The 19,645-nt window shown below is 37.3% G+C and overlaps 2 protein-coding genes across 3 annotated transcripts; both read left to right on the forward strand.

The window, feature by feature from the left end:
* The first annotated feature begins 357 nt into the window (after positions 1-357).
* Positions 358-870, forward strand: LOC147404823 (uncharacterized). The gene has a single exon (XM_086437916.1). It carries the CDS (start codon positions 358-360, stop codon positions 868-870), a length of 513 nt encoding a protein of 170 aa, XP_086294042.1.
* A 3,087-nt stretch (positions 871-3,957) lies between these two features.
* On the forward strand, positions 3,958-18,666 carry LOC147404824 (polyadenylate-binding protein 2-like). 2 transcript variants are annotated; one of them, XM_086440903.1, is made up of 10 exons: positions 3,958-4,615; positions 13,356-13,474; positions 13,583-14,239; positions 14,337-14,414; positions 14,487-14,576; positions 14,878-15,015; positions 17,259-17,441; positions 17,538-17,744; positions 17,850-18,104; positions 18,405-18,666. In XM_086440903.1, exons 1-9 carry the CDS (start codon positions 4,369-4,371, stop codon positions 18,102-18,104), a joined length of 1,974 nt encoding a protein of 657 aa, XP_086297029.1. In that variant the 5' UTR covers positions 3,958-4,368; the 3' UTR covers positions 18,405-18,666. The 2 variants fall into 2 exon arrangements, with proteins under 2 accessions (XP_086297029.1, XP_086297028.1); XM_086440902.1 differs by lacking the exon at positions 18,405-18,666 and having other exon boundaries at positions 17,850-18,366.
* Positions 18,667-19,645: the final 979 nt, after the last annotated feature.

The following is a 19,645-nucleotide window of genomic DNA, read 5'->3' on the forward strand; positions in this document are numbered from 1 at the left end:
TGAAGATAGTATTGGGGAAGGCAGAAGGATCAGGCAAGATGGCCAAGTGGGCAGTTTAATTAGCAGAATTCGGCTTCGAGTACAAGCTGAGAGTTTCGGTGAAAGGCCAAGTGGTAGCTGACTTCTTGGTAGACTTCTCAGTGGACGAGAAAGCAGATCTGTTGGTAGAAGAGTTGCAGCAGACGGAAGACGAGCAAGAACTACAGCACAAACCGGGGTGGAAAATCTATGTGGATGGGTCATCCAATCTCGAGGGATCAGGAATCAGAATAGTACTAATCACTCCGGATAGAGCCAGATAGAGAACGCGGTGACCCTGGGTTCAAGGCCTCAAATAACAAGGCAGAATATGATGCAATGCTGCTCGGCCTCAAATTCTTAGTAGGATTGGGGGTAGTAGAGGCCACGATCTACAACACCTCTCAATTAGTGGTCAACCACGCCAATGGGACGTTTGAGGCCCGGGATCCGTGGATGCAACTCTATCTGGGAAAAATCAGGGCAGTTGTGCAGCGAGCAGAAGATATTAATATTGAGCACATACCAATGATGGACAATAGACATGCAAATGCACTGGCCTATATTGCCTCGATGTTGGTCCGACAGGACAATAGAGAGTTACCGTTGAGCTATCAGGAACACTCGTCAATAGACGAGTTTGGGTTGCCCAGTTTAGTAGCAGTTGAAAAAGATCAAGGGTGGATAAATCTAACCCTAGCCTACTTACAGCGCGGGGAGCTGTCCAGCAATCTGAAGGATGCCAAACAAGTTAAGAATAGAGCGGAGAGGTACACGATTCTAAATGGGGCTTCATACAAAAAGTTTGTAGGGGCCACTCCTACGCTGCCTCGAGCCAGAGGAAGCAAATGAAGTTTTGAGAGAGATCCATGAGGGTGATTGTGGAAACCATTCAGGGGGGAGAATTTTAGCGCATAAGGTACTCTCTCAGGGGCACTTCTAGCCCTACTTATAAAAAGATGTAGGATCGTATGTCAAGCGTTGTGATAGTTGCTAGAAGCATGGAAAGATAATCAAGCAACCAACATCATAACTTCATTCCCTCATTAGCTTGTGTGTCACGATCGTATTGCAAGTGGTGCTAATCCACAAACAAGCCTGTAAAAATGATCATACATCATAAACGTAGCTAGCAAACAAGTAAACGAGGCAACTCAAGACAAAGCCCGAAGGCAACTTTATTGATATAATATTGAAATTATACGATGTAATATGTAACAAAAGCAATAGGTGTGTTACAAGCAATAGATGATCCTATGACACGCGGGACTCCATGTAACTTGGCTCGAGGGCTTCAGTTAACGTGGGTGTAGGCTGGGAATTGGGAAACACTAGATATTCTTCCTATAAGGATGTTAATATTCCTTTCCTAGCCGGCTAAATGGTACCTAACACATATCAGTTTAGAGCACAGGCCTTCCTAGTCTGGCTAGTAGGGCAACACAACATTAAGTTGAGTCAGCCTTGCCAGGCAGGGTAAACCAGACCTCGAGAAAACCGCAATACTGTTGCATGCACGTTAGTTCTGAAAATCCCGAATGCAATCATAACAGATAAACTCGATCATTCCAAGATACCCCAATTAGGTAAACAACCCCCCAGAATTAGCATAAATCCTATAATTACGGCCTATACTACAGCCTATAGAAAAGGAAACCCTAAGGAGAAGTAGGGGGTTAAATAGCACAATAAACACTATTGTAAAGGGGCTGGAAGGACCGAGGACTAGGAGTATCAATTACTATTCTTCTGTCTCTCTAACTTGAGCGTTGGAGTGTCTGTGACATGTACTAGGCCGCCGCGAGGAAGGGGATACCGGGAGCTATTTCGAGATCAGTGCATGAGGGATCCATCAAAGCCGTCGACCGGATTTCGACCGCACACAGACATATATATATATATATATATATATATATATATATATATATATGGAAAATGTTGTATAAACCAAGAGACCATGTAAAACATAGACCGAGGTCCACATTTGGGCCATGTGGATTGTCGCATTGGTCTAAATGGCAACTCACCCTTTTGTACGTTGTCTAGATTAGGCTTGAAAAAATAAATCCTCTCAAAAAAAATATTTTTTGATGTTGGATCTTGAGTTTAAAATGGATGATCATTGAATTCCTTGATTTAAAATTTAACTCTAATGGTGAAAAAATCTATTTTTTTATTTCTAATTTTTTGAGAGTACATAAATTGTATGCTCTATATACATTTGGCACCTGATGGTGTATTTGGTCGACATGTAACATGTGGTCCATAGAGATGAATGGACCTTCAGTCCATAAAACTGTATTTCTCTCTTTCTATCTCTCTCTCTTTCTTTATATATATATATGGGGAATGCTAACGTCTAAGACCTCATGGGATGTTAGCATTCTCTAATACCTTTTTTTTTCAAATAATAACTTTACCCATTTTGTCATTTAGTGGAAAAGACAAGGTATATTAGTATTTTTACATAATAAATACTTTTTATGTAATTAATACTTATCTTTTTCATAATAAATGCCAAGGGTATTTAATCTTTAGAATTGAATGTCTTGTTGCAATAAATGATTTGATAATCAATGTAAATAAGCATTTATTATATGAAAGACCAATATACTCCTATTTGTTTTCATTAAAAATCAAAATGAATATGTGTATTATTGGAAAAATAAAGTATTAGAATACTAACGATCTCATAAAGTCTTGAACGTTAGTGTTCTCATATATATATATATAAGAAGTGTTCGGAGGTCATAAAAAAACCAAACATTGTGTCAAATATTTTTCAAAACATGGGTTAAAAGTTTTGAAATGAGTTGATATTTTGTGAGGATGATCTATATGGTGAGGAAATTATCCTCATGAAAAATCAGCCCATTCTAAAATTTCTAACCTCATCAAAAGTGATTTGCAAATAATCGATGGTCCATGATTCTTCAACTTGCAAATTGGGGTTAGAAGTTTTAAAATGGGTTGATTGCATGGAAAGTGACTTTCTATGGAATTTGAAATTCATGGAAAATTAGTGATGGAAAATAGGTAGGGTTGGAAAATCAAATTCTATTGTTTGATTGTACTTGGATAAAATCATAGAAAATTTATATGAGGAAAAAGAAGAAGGAGAGGGGGATGAGGAGAAACAAGATGAGAGGAAGGGGAAAGGAAGAAGAAGATGAGGAGGAAGAGGGAGGGGAGAGGATGTGGTGGTGGCGACGATGACGGAAATAAGTGAGGAAGAAGAGGGGAGAACGTGGTGGTAGTTGCGGTGACGACGAAGATAAGTGAGGAAGAAGAGGGGAGAATGTGGTGGTGGCGGCGGCGACGACGGTGACGAAGACGGAGATAAATGAGGAAGAAGAGAGGAGAACGTGGTGGTGGTGGCGAAGGTAAGTAAAGAAGAAGATGAGAGGAGAACGTGGTGGCGACGACATCGAAGGAGGAGAGGAATGAAGAAGGAGGAGAGAGAGAGAGAGTGAGTGATGGCCAGAGATGGTGATGACGACGACGATGATAACGATAGTGACGACGACGATGTTAGTGTGATGGTGGTGGTGGTGGTAAGGAAGAAAAAGATATAAGGGGAAGAATTGGGGATAAAAGTGAAATTCATGTTTTTGTGAACATTTTGATTGAGGTGAAAAATGAATTTTCATTTTCATGTGTAATTAAATACTTAAAAAATATTATTTTCTATGAAAATTAATTTTCCACCTTATTTTTTTTATGTGCAATCAAACATACCCTTGAGTATGTTTTGGGTCATCTGTCAATGCCATTCATATTTTTGGAGTATGTTTTGCCGATTTAAGAACAAGTCCTCACTTAAGCTCGTCCCACAATCACTTGCAACCAAACACCCGGTCCCATGTTAAAGATCGATGGTCGAGATTTCCTCGATAAATAAAATTAGGGTTTGGCGTTGTCATTCTCATCCCAATATATAGACGAAGCGGTTCGCAGAAGAGCGCTGCGGTTGTGTTGGGCCTGCCCTACCGTCTGTTTCCTTCTCTATTGTTCTCTTCTTCCTCGTCCCCGGTCCTACGGTCCGGATCTTCGATCTATCTTTCCCTCTCCTCTTCAATCAAAAAAAAAAAAAAGTTCAAAAAAAGAAAAATCTACAAAAACCCTTCAAATTCTACTAATTGAGCGAGAGAAAGAGAGAGAGAGAGAGACAGAGAGTTCTTGATCTTTTTTTAATATTTCGTTTTAGAAACAGAGTGATTATCGTGTCTCGCGTTTCTGGGGTTTTGTTTCAATCAATAACAAGGGGAGAGGGAAGAAAAAAAGAAAAAAAGAAAAAAAAAAAAAAAGAAAGAAAAAGAAAAAGAAAAAAAAAAGAGATAGTTGTGAAAGATGGCGCAAGTTCAAGTCCAACCTCAGATTCCTGTAGGTTCAAATGGAGCAGCGGCGAACGCTGTTGGAAATCAGTTTGTATTGACTTCTTTGTATGTTGGAGATCTTGAATTTAATGTGACGGACTCGCAGCTTTACGATCTGTTCAGCCAAGTCGGGCAAGTCGTGTCGGTTCGTGTCTGCAGGGATATAAGCACTCGACGATCACTCGGTTATGCCTATGTTAACTATAGCAACACCCAAGACGGTTAGTTTTTCATTTTTCATTACAGTTTGTATTTGTATTTGTTCTTCTTTTTTTAAAAAAAAATATATATATTTTGTATGGGTTGTGGAATTGAAGTTGGATAAGATGTTTATGCATTTTCTATGGAATAACAAAAAGGTGTTGTTTTAGGATTTAGGAATGTTAGATTCATGAATAAATTTTTTTTTAGGACAAGAAGTGGATTTTTGAAAGAGAGTGGTCCAATCAAAGTATGACTTTGATGCCTTAGATTGGGAAAGCTGTGTTGTAAAATCATCTTATTGGTATGGAGTATTTAAAGTGGTGTTGAAGGTGCTTTTTGAGTTCAAGAGGAGGATTGATTACAAAGTGGAGAGGGACTAAAATTTGATTTTGGGAGGATCATTATTCTCTTTGTACTTGATTTGATCCAAAAAGAACTTGTTATTTTAGATTCTTGGTTTGGCTTGGAGTAGAAGTCTTAGGGAACTTTGAATTCAAGAGGAATATTAATGACTGGGAGGGCGAGTGCTGGTCATTTTAACAAGATGTCTCCCATCTCCATCTTAAAAAAAAAATTATTTTATTATTAAGGTGATAGTTTTGTTAATCTTACATTTCAGGGGGTATTGTCATGATTGATTTTTGTTCCATGTATAAATTCAATGGTGAGTTGATCGGTCACCTTCTCATCCATTGCAACCATAGTCAACAAATACTGCACCTTATAAAAGAAGTTGTGATTAAATCGTGACTTTTTTCTTCAACATTGTAATTGTGACCTTTTCAACAAGTCACATCCTTTGTGATTTAATCGTGACTTGTGCATTGTGTGGTGGCCAAAGAGGTGTGGGATCTTTTTTTGTCTTGTTTCGGAGTGGATTGTTGTCTACCGCGTACAATAAGAGGTGTGTTTGGGGAATGTCTTCAATTGGGGTTGGGTTTTCATTTTTTGAAGAGGTTGATTTGGAGTCTAACACCATTTGTGATTACTTGGGGCATTTGTAAGGAAAGAAATGCTTGGATTTTTTAGGGAAAGAAATAATCATTTTTTTTATAGGTAAATAGGGAAAGGAACAATTTTGTCAAGAGTTATTCATGTCTATTCTTGGTTATTATTTTTTTGGTGTTAGGTTTTCAAAGAATTGAAGGAGGTTTTCCTGGAGGACTTCCTAGTCTGGTGGGATAGAGTTTGTAACATTTCTAAGTTTTAGTTAGTTGTTTCTTTCCTTTTTGGGTTGGTCAACTCAACCTTCCCTTTCTGTCTTTTGTATTTTCCTTATATCTATAAAAAAAAGTCACAACTTTTGTTAACTTCGTGATTAAATCGGGAAAACCAAAAGATGATAGTAAGAAGAGATGACCTTTGATGAAGATAGTGATGACTATTTAACTAATGAAATAGATGAATCCTAACTTGGACTAATAATTTTAATCTTTTTATATATTTAAATATAAAATATTAAATATATGAACCTTGCATGTGTTGTGGACTTGTGGTTATTTTCTGTGGATATTTAGATGATATTAATATGGGGTTTGGTGATTGATCTACTATTATAGTTTCATATAGGATTTGATTATTTTTTTCGATTTTATTGAATTGTCTCCTTTTCAATTTATTCTCAAACCCTAACTTTGTGACTCTGATAGCAATCTTACAAGGGTCATCTAGTCTCAGTTCCTTTCCTTCTACAATATCCATTGGGTTTTCCCCATGTCCATACTATCCCTTTTTCATTCTTGGTAGTTTGCGGCATTTGCATGTGGGAATATGAGCATTTGCTCCCCGAAGTCTTTCATTATTTGTTGGTCCCTTTGGAAAGAACCAAATTGTCGTTTCTTTGATTCAAAGGAGCATGCCTTCAACGAGCATTATTATCTTTTGAGGATTTCATTTCCAGTTGGGAAAATGCATTAATGAGAGAACATAACTTTGGGGAACAACAGTTCCATGTATCATGTTTGAGATGTTATGTCTACATATTTTAAATTTTCTTTTCTTGCTTTTTTGTTTGCATATAAGTTAGGTTTTCTAGATCTCTTCTTTCTCCTTTTGATAATATTATCTTGTACTGGTGGAAAAATGCAAAAAGATGATGGGGGTTTCGATGTGTTTGCCCTTTTAATTTCTATGGTTCAGAATATTATAAAACTTTTTTTGACACTATAATGACGCATACTTATGAGGAATATGGAGATAAATTAAGGCGGATTCCCGATAAGAATAAACTCACAAAAACTCAGCCTATTTTGATTTTTCTTGCCTTACCAAAAGTGGATCAAAATTTGAAAAATTATGCAGTCCATTTATTGTGGAAATAAAAATCTTTTAATGCGAGATGCAAACCAAATCAATAGTCCAATTGAAGGGGACATCAAAGATCATGGGTTGTTATTTAGTGGATTTAATAGTAATTAATGAGTTAGACAAAATTTTAGGATATAAGAGATTTATTTTTGGATTATTTTGAGTCCTATTTGTTTTAGAAGTTTATTAGATATTTTAATTTTAGTAGAAAAGTTTTTGTTGTATTAGAAATTTTACTATTTTTGGAAAAAATTATTTTAAAAAAGTTACTATATTGAGAAAGAGTCGTGCTGGAGTGACCTCAAGTTGGAACATCATATTGCACTTCATGACGTGAAATTGGATAGGAACCATAGATGTTTTTCATCGAGATATGAGTGAAAAGCATCTATGGTTCCAATCCACTTTCACGTCATGAAGTGCAGTATGAGGTTCTAGCTTGAGGTCACTTCAGCATTATTCTCTGAGAAAATTACCCTAGAATACAAGTGAAAGTCAAATTAGAAATCTTTTAGGTTTTAGCAACTGATTTTTTTATATTTAAACAATGTAATAGTTTGTTTGAAGGAGACAATAAATGAATATATATATATATATATATATATATATATATATATATATATATATATGCTAACGTCCAAGACCTCATGGGGGCTTTAGCATTCTCCAACTCTTTATTTTTCCAATAATACACATATTCATTATGTCTTTTAGTGAAAACAAATAGGGGTATGTTGGTCTTTTACACAATAAATACTTGTTTGCATTGATTGTCAAATCATTTATTGCAACAAGGCATTTAATTCTAAAGATTAAATGCCCTTAGCATTTATTATGAAATAGACAAGTATTAATTACATAAATAAGTATTTATTATGTAAAAAGACTAATATACCCTTGTTTTTTTCACTAAATGACAAAATGGGTAGGGGCATTATTAAAAAAAAAATATTGGAGAATGCTAACGTCCCCATGAGGTCTTGGATGTTAGCATTCCCCTTAATATATATATATATATATATTAAGGGACCGATTAGTTGCACACCACTAATTGTTGGTTACACACCAAACAATCCTTTATTTTTTTTGTTTTTTATGACCTCTAGTTTAACCTATTGCTTGCACTCCAATACCTAATCTTTTAGGGTTTAACCTTTATTTTAACTCGTAGCTTTGTATTCTATGCTCATGCTCTATTTTGCTCGTGTTTTATTTATTTTTGATAGATTTTGCTCGTGATCTCTTTGGCTCCAACTTAATTAGAATATTGAATTTCTTATCTCTATCTAAAATTAATATGAACTTGTATATTTCAAGGGATTGTAATTTTGTAAACATGATTCCAAAATGACAATATTTCTTGCAAAAATTACTGGACCAACTATAATTTCTGTGGGCATAGTTGAGGAAGAACAATATTTCGTGCAATATTTTGTTAAAATTATTTTTGGAGTGTAATCATCCAAATGGAGTGCAATTGGTAATGGATGGTGTGCAACTACTCAGTCCCTATATTAATTGAAGGTTTTATTTTTCTATTGTTTGAATTTGGGTGAATTCAACTTGGTGATGCTATGGAAATTATTTATCGAGATGACCAACAAAAAAGATGCAACAAAAAGACAAGGTCTTCTACAGGGGTTAAAGAACATATCCAACCACGCACCTACCCATAAAGTCCTCAAAGAAAACTACCCTAAACTCTGTAAAGATCTTACACCAAAAAAATAAAAGACTCATCATGGACAACAAATCCTCAAAGAAAACTACTCTAGACTTCTTAAAGATCTTACTCCAAAAAAATAAAAGACTCATCATGGACAACAAGTCCTCAAAGAAAACTATCCTAAACTCCTTAAAAATCTTACACCCAAAAAACGAAAGACTCATCATGGACAACAAGACATCTTGATGCATGCCCTTCTCTTTGAAGATCTGATGATTAGCCAAGATGAAATATGAACCCAACGTTGGACAAGACTCAACCAAAGATCTTATTGACTTAGGAAAGCAACAATTGATGCCAAAGAACTCCAACAAGTACCCCCATACCTTGGGAGCAAACGAGCAATTCATAACAAGATGTCTCATTGACTCCCAATCCCTTTTACATAAATAACAAAAGTTTGACATACAAAAGCTTTTACACATTAGCAAGTTCATCGTTTGGAGTTTATCTAGTAGACTAGTACAACTTCCATATAAAAAAGCAACCTTGGATAGAACTTTAGGTCCCTAAATAGGAAGAACTGAGAAGTACCTACCAATATCATGGTGCCTAGACCGATAAGAGAACACACAAAAAACATCTCGTTCTTGGCCCTTCCCAAATCTAATTTTTATTATGCTCCGGAATGAAGACACATTAGACATAGCGCAATTAATCGATCCAACTCTTCTATCTCCCAATTGTTAAATGCTCTTCTTTATTGTAGCCCAAGCCACTGATCGATTTGAGATTTAAAAAAAAAAAAACTAAGTTTGTCTCTTCCTTGCTTTGAGGACAACCCAAAAAGAGTTGGGAATTGATCCTAAGAGGAGTATGACCATACCATCTATCTTCCCAAAATTCACGTTGTTTCCATTCCAACCTTGAAGTTGATTCTAACATGAACTAACGAAGCAACTTTAAGAATCCATCTCCAAACACAACAACCCATTGACTTGCTCTTTATCCAACTCCCTCAACCAAAGTGACTCAAACCAATCTTATTCGGTATCACCTTTCTTTGAAGGCTTTTCTCCTCGACTCCAATTTTCCACTTACTTTCCCAAAAGTGCCTTGTTCATCAATCCCAACTTACGGAATGTCCACTTTCTTCATATGGTTAATGGCCTTGGATAAGATTCTTACTATTGATCATCTTAGATTGAGGGGTGTGGTCATTGTTGAGTTTTGTTCTCTTTGCAAGTCTAATGATGAGTCAGTGAATTGTATTCTTCTCCAGTGGTCCTTTATTTCCCTTTTCAATCTGTCATGGCCTGCCCCTTGGTCGATTCGCTGTTTGCATGATTGTTGGAGGTCCATGGACTTTCAGGTAAGGGCAGGACTCTTTGGAACCTTCTACCCTCGGCCATCTGTTGGTGGAAGCAAAGAAACGGTCGCATCTTTGATGGGAAAGAGCATTTTATGCGGATCATTTTAGTATTGTGGGCATTCTATTCTTTTAGTGCAAACAGTACCACAATTTTAGAGGTTTTTGGTTCAAGGATTTCTTATTTAGATGGGAGCTTGTAAGCTGAGGGTGATTGGAGTGGTTTTGGGAGTTGGTTTTTGTGCTTCTTGTTTTTATGTTGCTTTTTGTTTTTGTTCTTTTTATTTTCTTGTTCTCATTTTTGAGGACTTTGTGTCCTCCATTAATAAACTTTTGGTTATTAAAAAAAAAAACTTATTATTAATGTCATGCCTAAGAAACTCAGTTTATTTAGCTTCAATTCCACACTCTTTAGCAGTGTAAAAAAGGACAAGTATATCAGAATGCTATACAGAGTGCTCTTAATCATCGTCATCTTCCCACCTTTGGTTAAGTACATTGTGTGACAACTATCGACTCTCCTTCCAACTCTTTCTCACACTGGCTCTCATAGAGCTATAGAGTTATACAGAATCTCCAAAGGTAACCTAAGGTAGATCGTGGGCAATTGACTTGTTTGACAACCCAAAATGGCGGCAAGCAACTCTACATTTTGCACATCACCACCAACAAGAACTTTCCTCTTCTAAAGATTCACTGGGAGTCCAAGTGTCACCTTGAAACAACAGAAGATTGCATTAAGAATCTCAATTGACTTATCGATTCATCCAAAAAACGAGCGTGTCATCCTCAAACTGAGGATGAGACACAATTGGCCCAATAGATCCTCTACCAAGCAATCATGGAGATCCCTATTCTCACCCACTTTCTTCAACATCCTCCCCAAAGCTTAGACAACGACAATAAATAGGAAAGGGGATAACGGGTACCCTTGTCTCAACCCTCTCAAACTTTTGAAAAAACCTTGGGGTGATCAATTCACTAGGATATAGAAAGTAGGCGAGGATACACATTTTATCATCCAATGAATCCACTTTTGACCAAAACCCATAAGACCCAACATGTATTCTTTGTGAAGGCCCAATAACACTGTCAAGAAGCACTTTTATCCTTGATGAGAGTAGCTTTGAGATGATCTTGTATGTGGCTCCTGCTAACTGATCAGCCTCAACTCAGAAATCTACTATGTACCACTCTGTTTTGGAATTAAGGGCACAAATGAGAAATTAGACCCATAATACAAAAACATCTCTATGTAGAACTCTTTCACAATTGACATGTCTTCTTTTATTTAAGAGCAACAAACCTTGAAAAATGCCATTGAAAAACCGTCGGGGCTTGGAACTTTAATCACTACTCATATTCGAAATAACATGCAACATCTCCTCAAATGGTCTCTCAAGCCAACCTTTCCATGTCTCAGAAATGCTATTGAGCTGAAGATGATCAGTTTTGGTCTAACATAATGTTCCTCTTTATACAGTTTCTCCTAGAGCTATTAACAATCCCATCCTCACTTTCCAACCTCACTCCATTGACCCGTAACTTAGAGATGCAATTTGTTCTCCTATGACTATTTGCCAATTTGTGGAAGAACTTAGTATTGGATTCCCCTTATTTAAGCCATTTCACTTTTGTTTTCTGTCTCCAACTAACTTTTTCCACAGCAACAAGATTCTAAAAACTCCCATAAGGCTACTCCTCCTTGCCCATCCTTAACACTCAAACATCCCAACTCTTTCTTTCTATCCAACTCCTCCCTGCTAACATAACTTTCTTCTTTACCTCAATTCTGCCAAAATACTCCTTGTTTCAATTATCAACTTCTCCTTGATCACCTAGAGTTTTATTATGAACACCACGCTTGGGTCACCACCAAATGCAAGCCTATCTCCTTGCTCATGAATGTACTCTAGAAAAATCGTCGGTATGCAAAGAGATTGATAATGATCTAAGGTTGCTCATGAATGTCTCCTGGTATGTCAAACTAAAATGCTCCTCCCAAGATGAAACCAAGAATCTATCCAGCCTATTAAATTGGTATGCCTCGATTCTTTGCCAAACTGTATTTGTTACCACATAATGGAATATCAATCAACCCGTTCTTGTTAACATATTCATCGGATTTCCTCATTTTAGTTGTTACTTTAGAACCCCCAAGCTTCTCGAACGAGAATCAAAGGATGTTGAAATCTCCTCCCACACACCAAGGCCTTTCCCAGTAAGCATATATGTCATCAAGCTTTTGCCAAAATTGTTTCCGCTCCCATTAATCTCTAATTGTCATAACAAGCCCAACTTCCCAAGCTCCTACCTGAAGACAATTTGAAAGTAGGTTCGCTTGCCTTCTTTTGAAAGTCTTGGATCTCTTTAATAAGTTGTGATTACGTCGTCACCCGACTTGAGGTCACGTCCTCTACTTAGAAACTCATGAAATGAGGTGCAACGCTATCTAAACCACCTCTACCATGGGTAGACAACTCCGCATCTCCTATTTGTTTAGTGTTGTTGGAGGCAGTTATTCACCCACAACTTTTTGAACCGAGTCCTATTTTATTCGGTATTCCTAGGGAAACCTTCAGCAGGACTCTCTATTCAGTCTTGAACCCCTCAAATCCCCATCCCAACCGAAAGGCTCACTCAGGATATTCTCCAACAACCAGTCAATCACCTTGACAAATTGTCTACTAATCTCTGTTTTCATCTTTGAAGCTCCTCTCCATCAACCACTCGATCACGTTGCGTCCCTCTCACTTCACCTTCTAAACAAGGCGGATAGCATGATCAACAGATGCTTCAGCCTCCCAAAGAGGCTAAGGATCGAAGGCTAAAACCTCCTTCTGAGCGAACGACTAACCCCTTTTTCCTCCAATGAGATTGCCACTCCAAGGACTTCCACTTTTCTGCAACCTCTGGGATCACAAAACCTCTTGCCTACAAACTTAGAACCTATCAGATTACCGAACCCCATCCTCATTCCCCACTTGATAGAGTTTCCCCACAACCCGCAAACAATGAGGTTACCTACAAAGTTCCTCGTGCTCATGGCTACATAAGCCCAATCTCGAGACATTGTATCTGCATCTTGGATGAAAATCATCTAGGGTAATCAGGAATTACCTTATCTTGCTCCTCTAGCTTGGATGGTAGTTGGTACGACCCTCAAATTTTGGGTTCCAAGTCCATTTTCTCACTTATGCAAGGCAAAAAAAGTTGTATTGGTCTCTTTGGTTCATATGAGCAACTGTTTCTTATTTTTGAACCAATTAAGCATGTGTTAATATTTCCTATTCTTAGATCTCTTTTTAGGAAGAGAATAATGCACGAATCTTTTTCCCAAGAATTTTGCACCATACAGATGCCCATCATTTCTTTCTTTCTTGTGCAATTTCTTACATGTTAATGTATATGACAGCCGCAAGAGCATTGGATGTGCTAAACTTCGCTCCTCTTAATGGCAAGCCAATTAGGATTATGTATTCTCATCGTGATCCTAGCATTCGTAAAAGTGGGACTGCTAATATATTTATCAAGGTATTTCTATTCTAATTTTTGTGGTCACACGGTTCTGGATTCAAAATATTATGCTGTTGGTTTTGGTTAATTTGTTTCTTGACAAAGCTGTTATTATTTGTCTGGCAGAATCTTGATAAGGCGATTGACAACAAAGGACTCCATGAAACATTTTCTGTATTTGGAAATATTCTCTCTTGCAAGATAGCTACAGATCCTTCTGGCCAATCAAAAGGCTATGGATTTGTTCAGTTTGACCATGAGGAATCAGCACAAAATGCAATAGATAAGCTCAATGGCATGCTGTTGAATGATAAACCTGTTTTTGTTGGCCATTTCCTTCGTAAGCAGGAAAGAGAAACAGCTACAAGCAAGGAAAAATTCAATAACGTTTTTGTCAAAAATCTCTCAGAATCAACAACAGAAGAAGATCTGAAGAAATTTTTCGGCGAGTATGGAATGATTACTAGTGTTGTAGTAATGAGGGATGGAGATGGAAAATCCAAGTGTTTTGGTTTTGTCAACTTTGAGAATACAGATGATGCTGCTCGAGCTGTTGAGGCTCTTAATGGGAAGAAATTTGATGAGAAGGAGTGGTATGTTGGGAAAGCACAGAAGAAATCTGAAAGAGAGATGGAACTAAAAGGGCGTTTTGATCAGACGGTGAAGGAGGCTGAAGACAAATTTCAAGGGGCGAACTTGTATGTGAAGAACTTGGATGACAGCATTGGTGACGATAAGCTGAGGGAATTGTTCTCGGAGTTTGGCACAATTACTTCATGCAAGGTTTGTAGATGTGTTTTTTGGTCGGCTCCAGTAATCTCTTTTTCATGTTGGGGGCTTACTAAAATATATTTGGTTTTGATTTTTGAAATCTTAATAGGTTATGCGAGACCCAAATGGAATTAGTAGGGGTTCAGGATTTGTTGCTTTCTCGTCTCCCGAAGAAGCAAGTCGAGCGGTAAGTTAATATCCTTGCGTCTTTGAGAAATTTTTTTCATAATTTTATTAAAGATCTGTGTTATTTTTGTAGCTTGCGGAGATGAATGGCAAAATGGTTGTTGCCAAACCTCTTTATGTTGCTTTTGCACAGAGGAAAGAAGATAGAAGGGCAAGGTTGCAGGTAGATTTGTAAATAAATATGTTCCGCTGTACAAGTTGCGAAAATATCTGACATTTTGCATACTCGAACCTTGAATTTCTTGATCATAAGATGCTAGCTAAATAATATCTACCCGTATGAATCTGGTCGCACCCCACTCCACTGTAGCAGGAGTGGACTCCATCCACTGTAGCTGGAGTTGGATGTTTGTGCCCACAAAAAAGATATCTTGGCCTGCTTTGATACATCATTTCAAATCTTGCTTTAGCTCCAAAAATGTGTTTTTTCCCCTCTTTTTTGTTGCTAATCATTGTTTATGTAGGCACAATTTTCTCAAATGCGGCCAGTTGCAATAGCACCTTCTGTTGGCCCTCGAATGCCAATATACCCTCCCGGTGGTCCAGGTCTTGGACAACAAATATTTTATGGTCAAGCGCCTCCTGCTATCATTCCTCCACAGGTAAAGCCTATCATTATACTAGTTATGTTCTTGAGCAATTTTTGTTGCATTGGACATTTCTCCTCATGTCGACTAATTTTACCATTTGCACTTAACATTTCTCTACATGGTAAATTGCTCTAATTTACTGAAGGGATAATAATTTTGGCCATGTAATATACAGGCATCTTTAAACAGATTATGAACATAATTGGTTGACTACAAAGTCTTGAATGCATATCAATTGTTCTGTCATGAACTTATCTAATCAACGTATTTGGCAGTTTATATCCAGGGAATCTAGCATCAGGTTGGTCTTGATTTGTTTCTTGCATTCCTAAAGAACTATTGAAAACCCTGGGGAACTTGGGATATCAAATCAACAAGAAACTAAAACATTTTTTTATTTATGGGTAAGCTGGACTTGAAGCCACAACCTCAAAGTTGCTTTGCAATGTGTCAAACCAACTTAGCTATGGGTCCAAGCCCATAGCAAATCATTTCAGTAATATTTAATTAAAATTGATCTTTGCTTGCTATTAGAAGTGTTTGTGATCAAGTACTGGACATCATAATGATTATTGCTTATGGGACGTCAAAGTTGACCATAGGCGTCAAACATTGATGCAGATTAAACTATTCTAGAACATGATTTATACGAGGGTTACAATAGCCCTAGCATCCTAGCCATTGATTACATCATTAACCATTTAATCTTAATATTTCAATATACTTAAAAACTCACATAATTTGCACATGACTATTTTAAAAAGATCAGGAGTACAACTACTATCTATAAAAATAACATAAAACACTCCAAATATAATAAATAAAGATAAATTAAAGTTGAAATTCCAAGCTAACTAGAGCCAAAGTTAAGCCTACTAGTGGACCCACTTTGCCTTGGTATGGACGCTCCTGTATTGGTCACATAGTGAGTTAGGAACAAAACAGAATCAAGTGCAAACATGTTTTTTTTTTCTTTCTTTTTTTAATACATATAATTTTACGAAGGTCCCACTTAGCTAAGTGGTAAAGGCTTGAGGAGAGTTGATCTCATGACCTAGGTTCAAATCCTGTTGAACCCATATTCACCTCTATTAGCCACTAATCTGTTGCTTGCTTAGCAGAAAAAAAAGACTTTTCCCTTTTTATCAATTATCAATTACTAGGGTTGCTTGAATGAATAGAGGATCAAGAAAAAGTATTGATCGGGGAATGCACACCTCCCCATGCACAAACTGTTCAAAAACTTATTTACTTAGTTGAGCATGTTAGCCAATTCCCAAATGTTGTCGATAAAAAGAACCAATAAAAGGAAAAGAAAATAAGGTAAATTCCCTATGATTACTCTGTTCTAGATGTCCCTGGATATTTGACAGAGAAAGCTTACAACAAACTGAAGTGGTTGATGTATCGGGGTGTCGATGGATAGTTGACAATTCGAATCTGATTCAAATTCGAATTCGAAAAATCGGATATTATCCAAAATTTTCGGATATTGGATTCGAATTCGGATAGTTTTATATATTCGAATCCTTATCGGATACGGATTCAGATATTAATATTTCGAATCTGATAATATCTGATTCGAAATAATATATAATATATATTATTTTATTTGATATATTTTTTATGTAAATAATATAATATGTATTATTTTATTTGATTTATTTTTTATATAAATAATATAATATGTATTATTTGATTTGATTTATTTATTATATACATAGTATAATATATTATATTTTTTAAATAATAAAAAATTAATTGGATAAGGAAAAATTATGTTTTTTTCATATACAAATTATTCGAATTCTAATAGGATATTATCCGATATCCGATAGGATAATCGGATTCAAATTCGGATAGGGTTTTAGAACATCCGTTGGATTCGAATTTGAATTCGGATATCAAATAAAATTTTTGGATTCGGATATTGCTGTATCCGAACCGTTAAGCATCCATTGACAGCCCATATACCCATACATGCATCTCAGCTCGAGGGAAGGGCTAAATTGATCATTTATTTGCTTACATTTGTTTTCATGGAGAGAACCTTAATGCTCTTTGTGCACATCTTTCTATGAAAATACACATTTTGAAACACTTTTTTCCCCTGAATCTTTGTCTTGTAACGTGATGAATTTGGCTGCCGTTGCAGTTTAAGACGTTTACTCTTTTGAATGTTATGCTTTGAACATGGGCAATGTTCATAACCTTTGAATGGTGGTAATGGTCTCTTATCTGTTAATTTCTGTCAGCCCGGGTTTGGATACCAACAGCAACTTGTCCCTGGGATGAGGCCTGGTGGAGCGCCAATGCCAAACTTTTTTGTGCCAATGGTCCAGCAGCAGCAGCAGCAGGGACAACGTCAGGGTGGTAGACGTGGTGGAGCAGGACCAGTGCAACAAACTCAGCAGCCGATGCCCCTAATTCAGCAGCAGGTCTGTTTGGTAATTTAACATTTTTTTAATGCCGTCTTTGTTTTTTTGCCTTCTCATTAACATCGTCTTTTATGTTATCTATGAATGTTGTAACAGATGCTCCCAAGGGGACAACGCATGTACCGTTACCCACCAGGTCGTAATGTGCCTGATGTTCCCATGCCGGGAATGGCGGGAGGCATGCTTTCTGTCCCATATGACATGGGTGGCATGCCATTACGAGAGCCTGCCATACCGCAGCCTATTCCAATAGGGGCTTTGGCCACTGCTCTTGCAAATGCAACACCTGAACATCAGAGGACGGTATGCTTTAATTCAATTCAAGGCTCTATCGCATCATAGTGATATTAATAAGCCCCTAGTGAAAACCAACCTTTGTTCTTAACTTCTTCACTTTGTGTTGTGTAGATGTTGGGTGAAAGCTTGTATCCACTTGTGGATCAGTTGGAGCACGATATGGCAGCCAAAGTTACTGGCATGCTTCTGGAGATGGACCAAACTGAGGTTTTGCACTTGCTTGAATCGCCTGAAGCTTTGAAAGCGAAAGTTGCTGAGGCCATGGAAGTTCTGAGGAATGTTGCTCAGCAGCAGCAGCAGCAGCAGGCCGGGAGTCCAACGGATCAACTAGCTTCTCTTTCATTGAATGATTCCCTCGTCTCCTAAGTGAGTCTCTCTGTCAGTCATTATAGTGGTTGTGCACGATGACTATACTGTCTGAAATCCCTTAATTTGAATTAATCCTTGGTGGCGTGGCTTTAAATACTGTTTAGATTGGAGTTTGCTATGATAGATGAATACTGGACGCTTGAGTTATTTTCTTCCCAAACAATAGTAGTAGTAGGTTCTCAAACATTACTATATTTATATTTATATGTTTGGTTTGAGAGAATAATTGTTCTACTTTGCAGGCATATATGCCCTAGAAGATCTGTTGTGTTAATGTGTTGTCCTTTTTGTTCTTAGGGTAATTGAATGACTTCGTCTTGTCAAGTCTGAGCTGCAATGGTGCTGTTCCGGCCACATTTGGCCTTGGGTGTGAACCATCATATGCTTTCCTTTTTTATCTATGCCGGGAATGGTGCCAAAAACAATTAATAGAAACAAAGTCTACATCATGTAGACCAACAAACCTTTAGGAAAATAATAATGCTGTTGGATTGAATGAATGTTGTAAGAACCACTACATGCCTCCCCCGCTTATTTCATCTTTTGAGCATTAGAGTTCTTTCTGCGCCTCCAGATGCATGGCACACGTTGCTTGCATGTCAGTTTCCATCTTTGACTTATTGATCTTTTTATTTGGTGGAGATGGCAATTTCACTTCACTGCTCAAGTCGATTGCAAATCTTTGTTTCTTTCCCTTATATTATACTCATGCCCACTGCAATAGAAAATTCAGCATTTCTCAGTGATTCTTTCATACTGGACTGCTTTCCTGATTGTAAGTCTTGAGGATGGCTTTTTCAATGGGGGAGTAGGGTACATTAACCCAAACCCATTGGCACAACAAATGTTAATCCTTGCCAAAAGTTGTGTGAATGCTACATTTCGTTGCATACAATAAACGACATACCATGTGGCAGAATATGGGTGGGAAAATGTGCAGCTTTGGAAAGTTAGATGAAGATGGCATTTTTCCATGAGATAGAAGAAGACCCTTGAAGAAGTCCATACAGATTTCAGTCCAAATATGCTTCATGCCTAATCAATAAAAAAAACCTGTTTAACCCTTTTATAAGTCTGAGGAAGCTTGAATGACTGACGTCTAGGCTTATCATGAACATGTTGGAGGGTGGTGCTCTTATGAGTGTACAGACGATACTACTGGGTTTGGGGGGGGGGGGGGGGGGTAATGTAGCAGAGCTGATCATTGATGATGGAAAATGACTTTGACAAGCACTGATCATTGATGATTGAGAATGACTTTGACAAGCGCTGAATCTGAAATTCAGTAAATGGATAATAGAATCCCGCTGAGACAGGAATGGGATCAACAGCCCCTCTTTTCCCATATGGAAGAAGACAATTTGATTATCACCGTCGATGAGTTTGGCTATACATGTTGGCTTCATTAAGTATTTCAAGCTTCTATGATAGGTTCGGATGTGGAAATGGTTCCACAACAAATGAGGATGTCATTTGTCGATTGCTTGCATAATAATTGCATATAAGGCCAAGGGGTGGGGCCATATTCTATTAGAACA

The sequence above is a fragment of the Akebia trifoliata genome, chromosome 4 (genome assembly GCF_017979445.1).
Source record: "Akebia trifoliata isolate Shusen 1 chromosome 4, ASM1797944v1, whole genome shotgun sequence".
In the NCBI taxonomy this organism is placed as follows: domain Eukaryota; kingdom Viridiplantae; phylum Streptophyta; class Magnoliopsida; order Ranunculales; family Lardizabalaceae; genus Akebia; species Akebia trifoliata.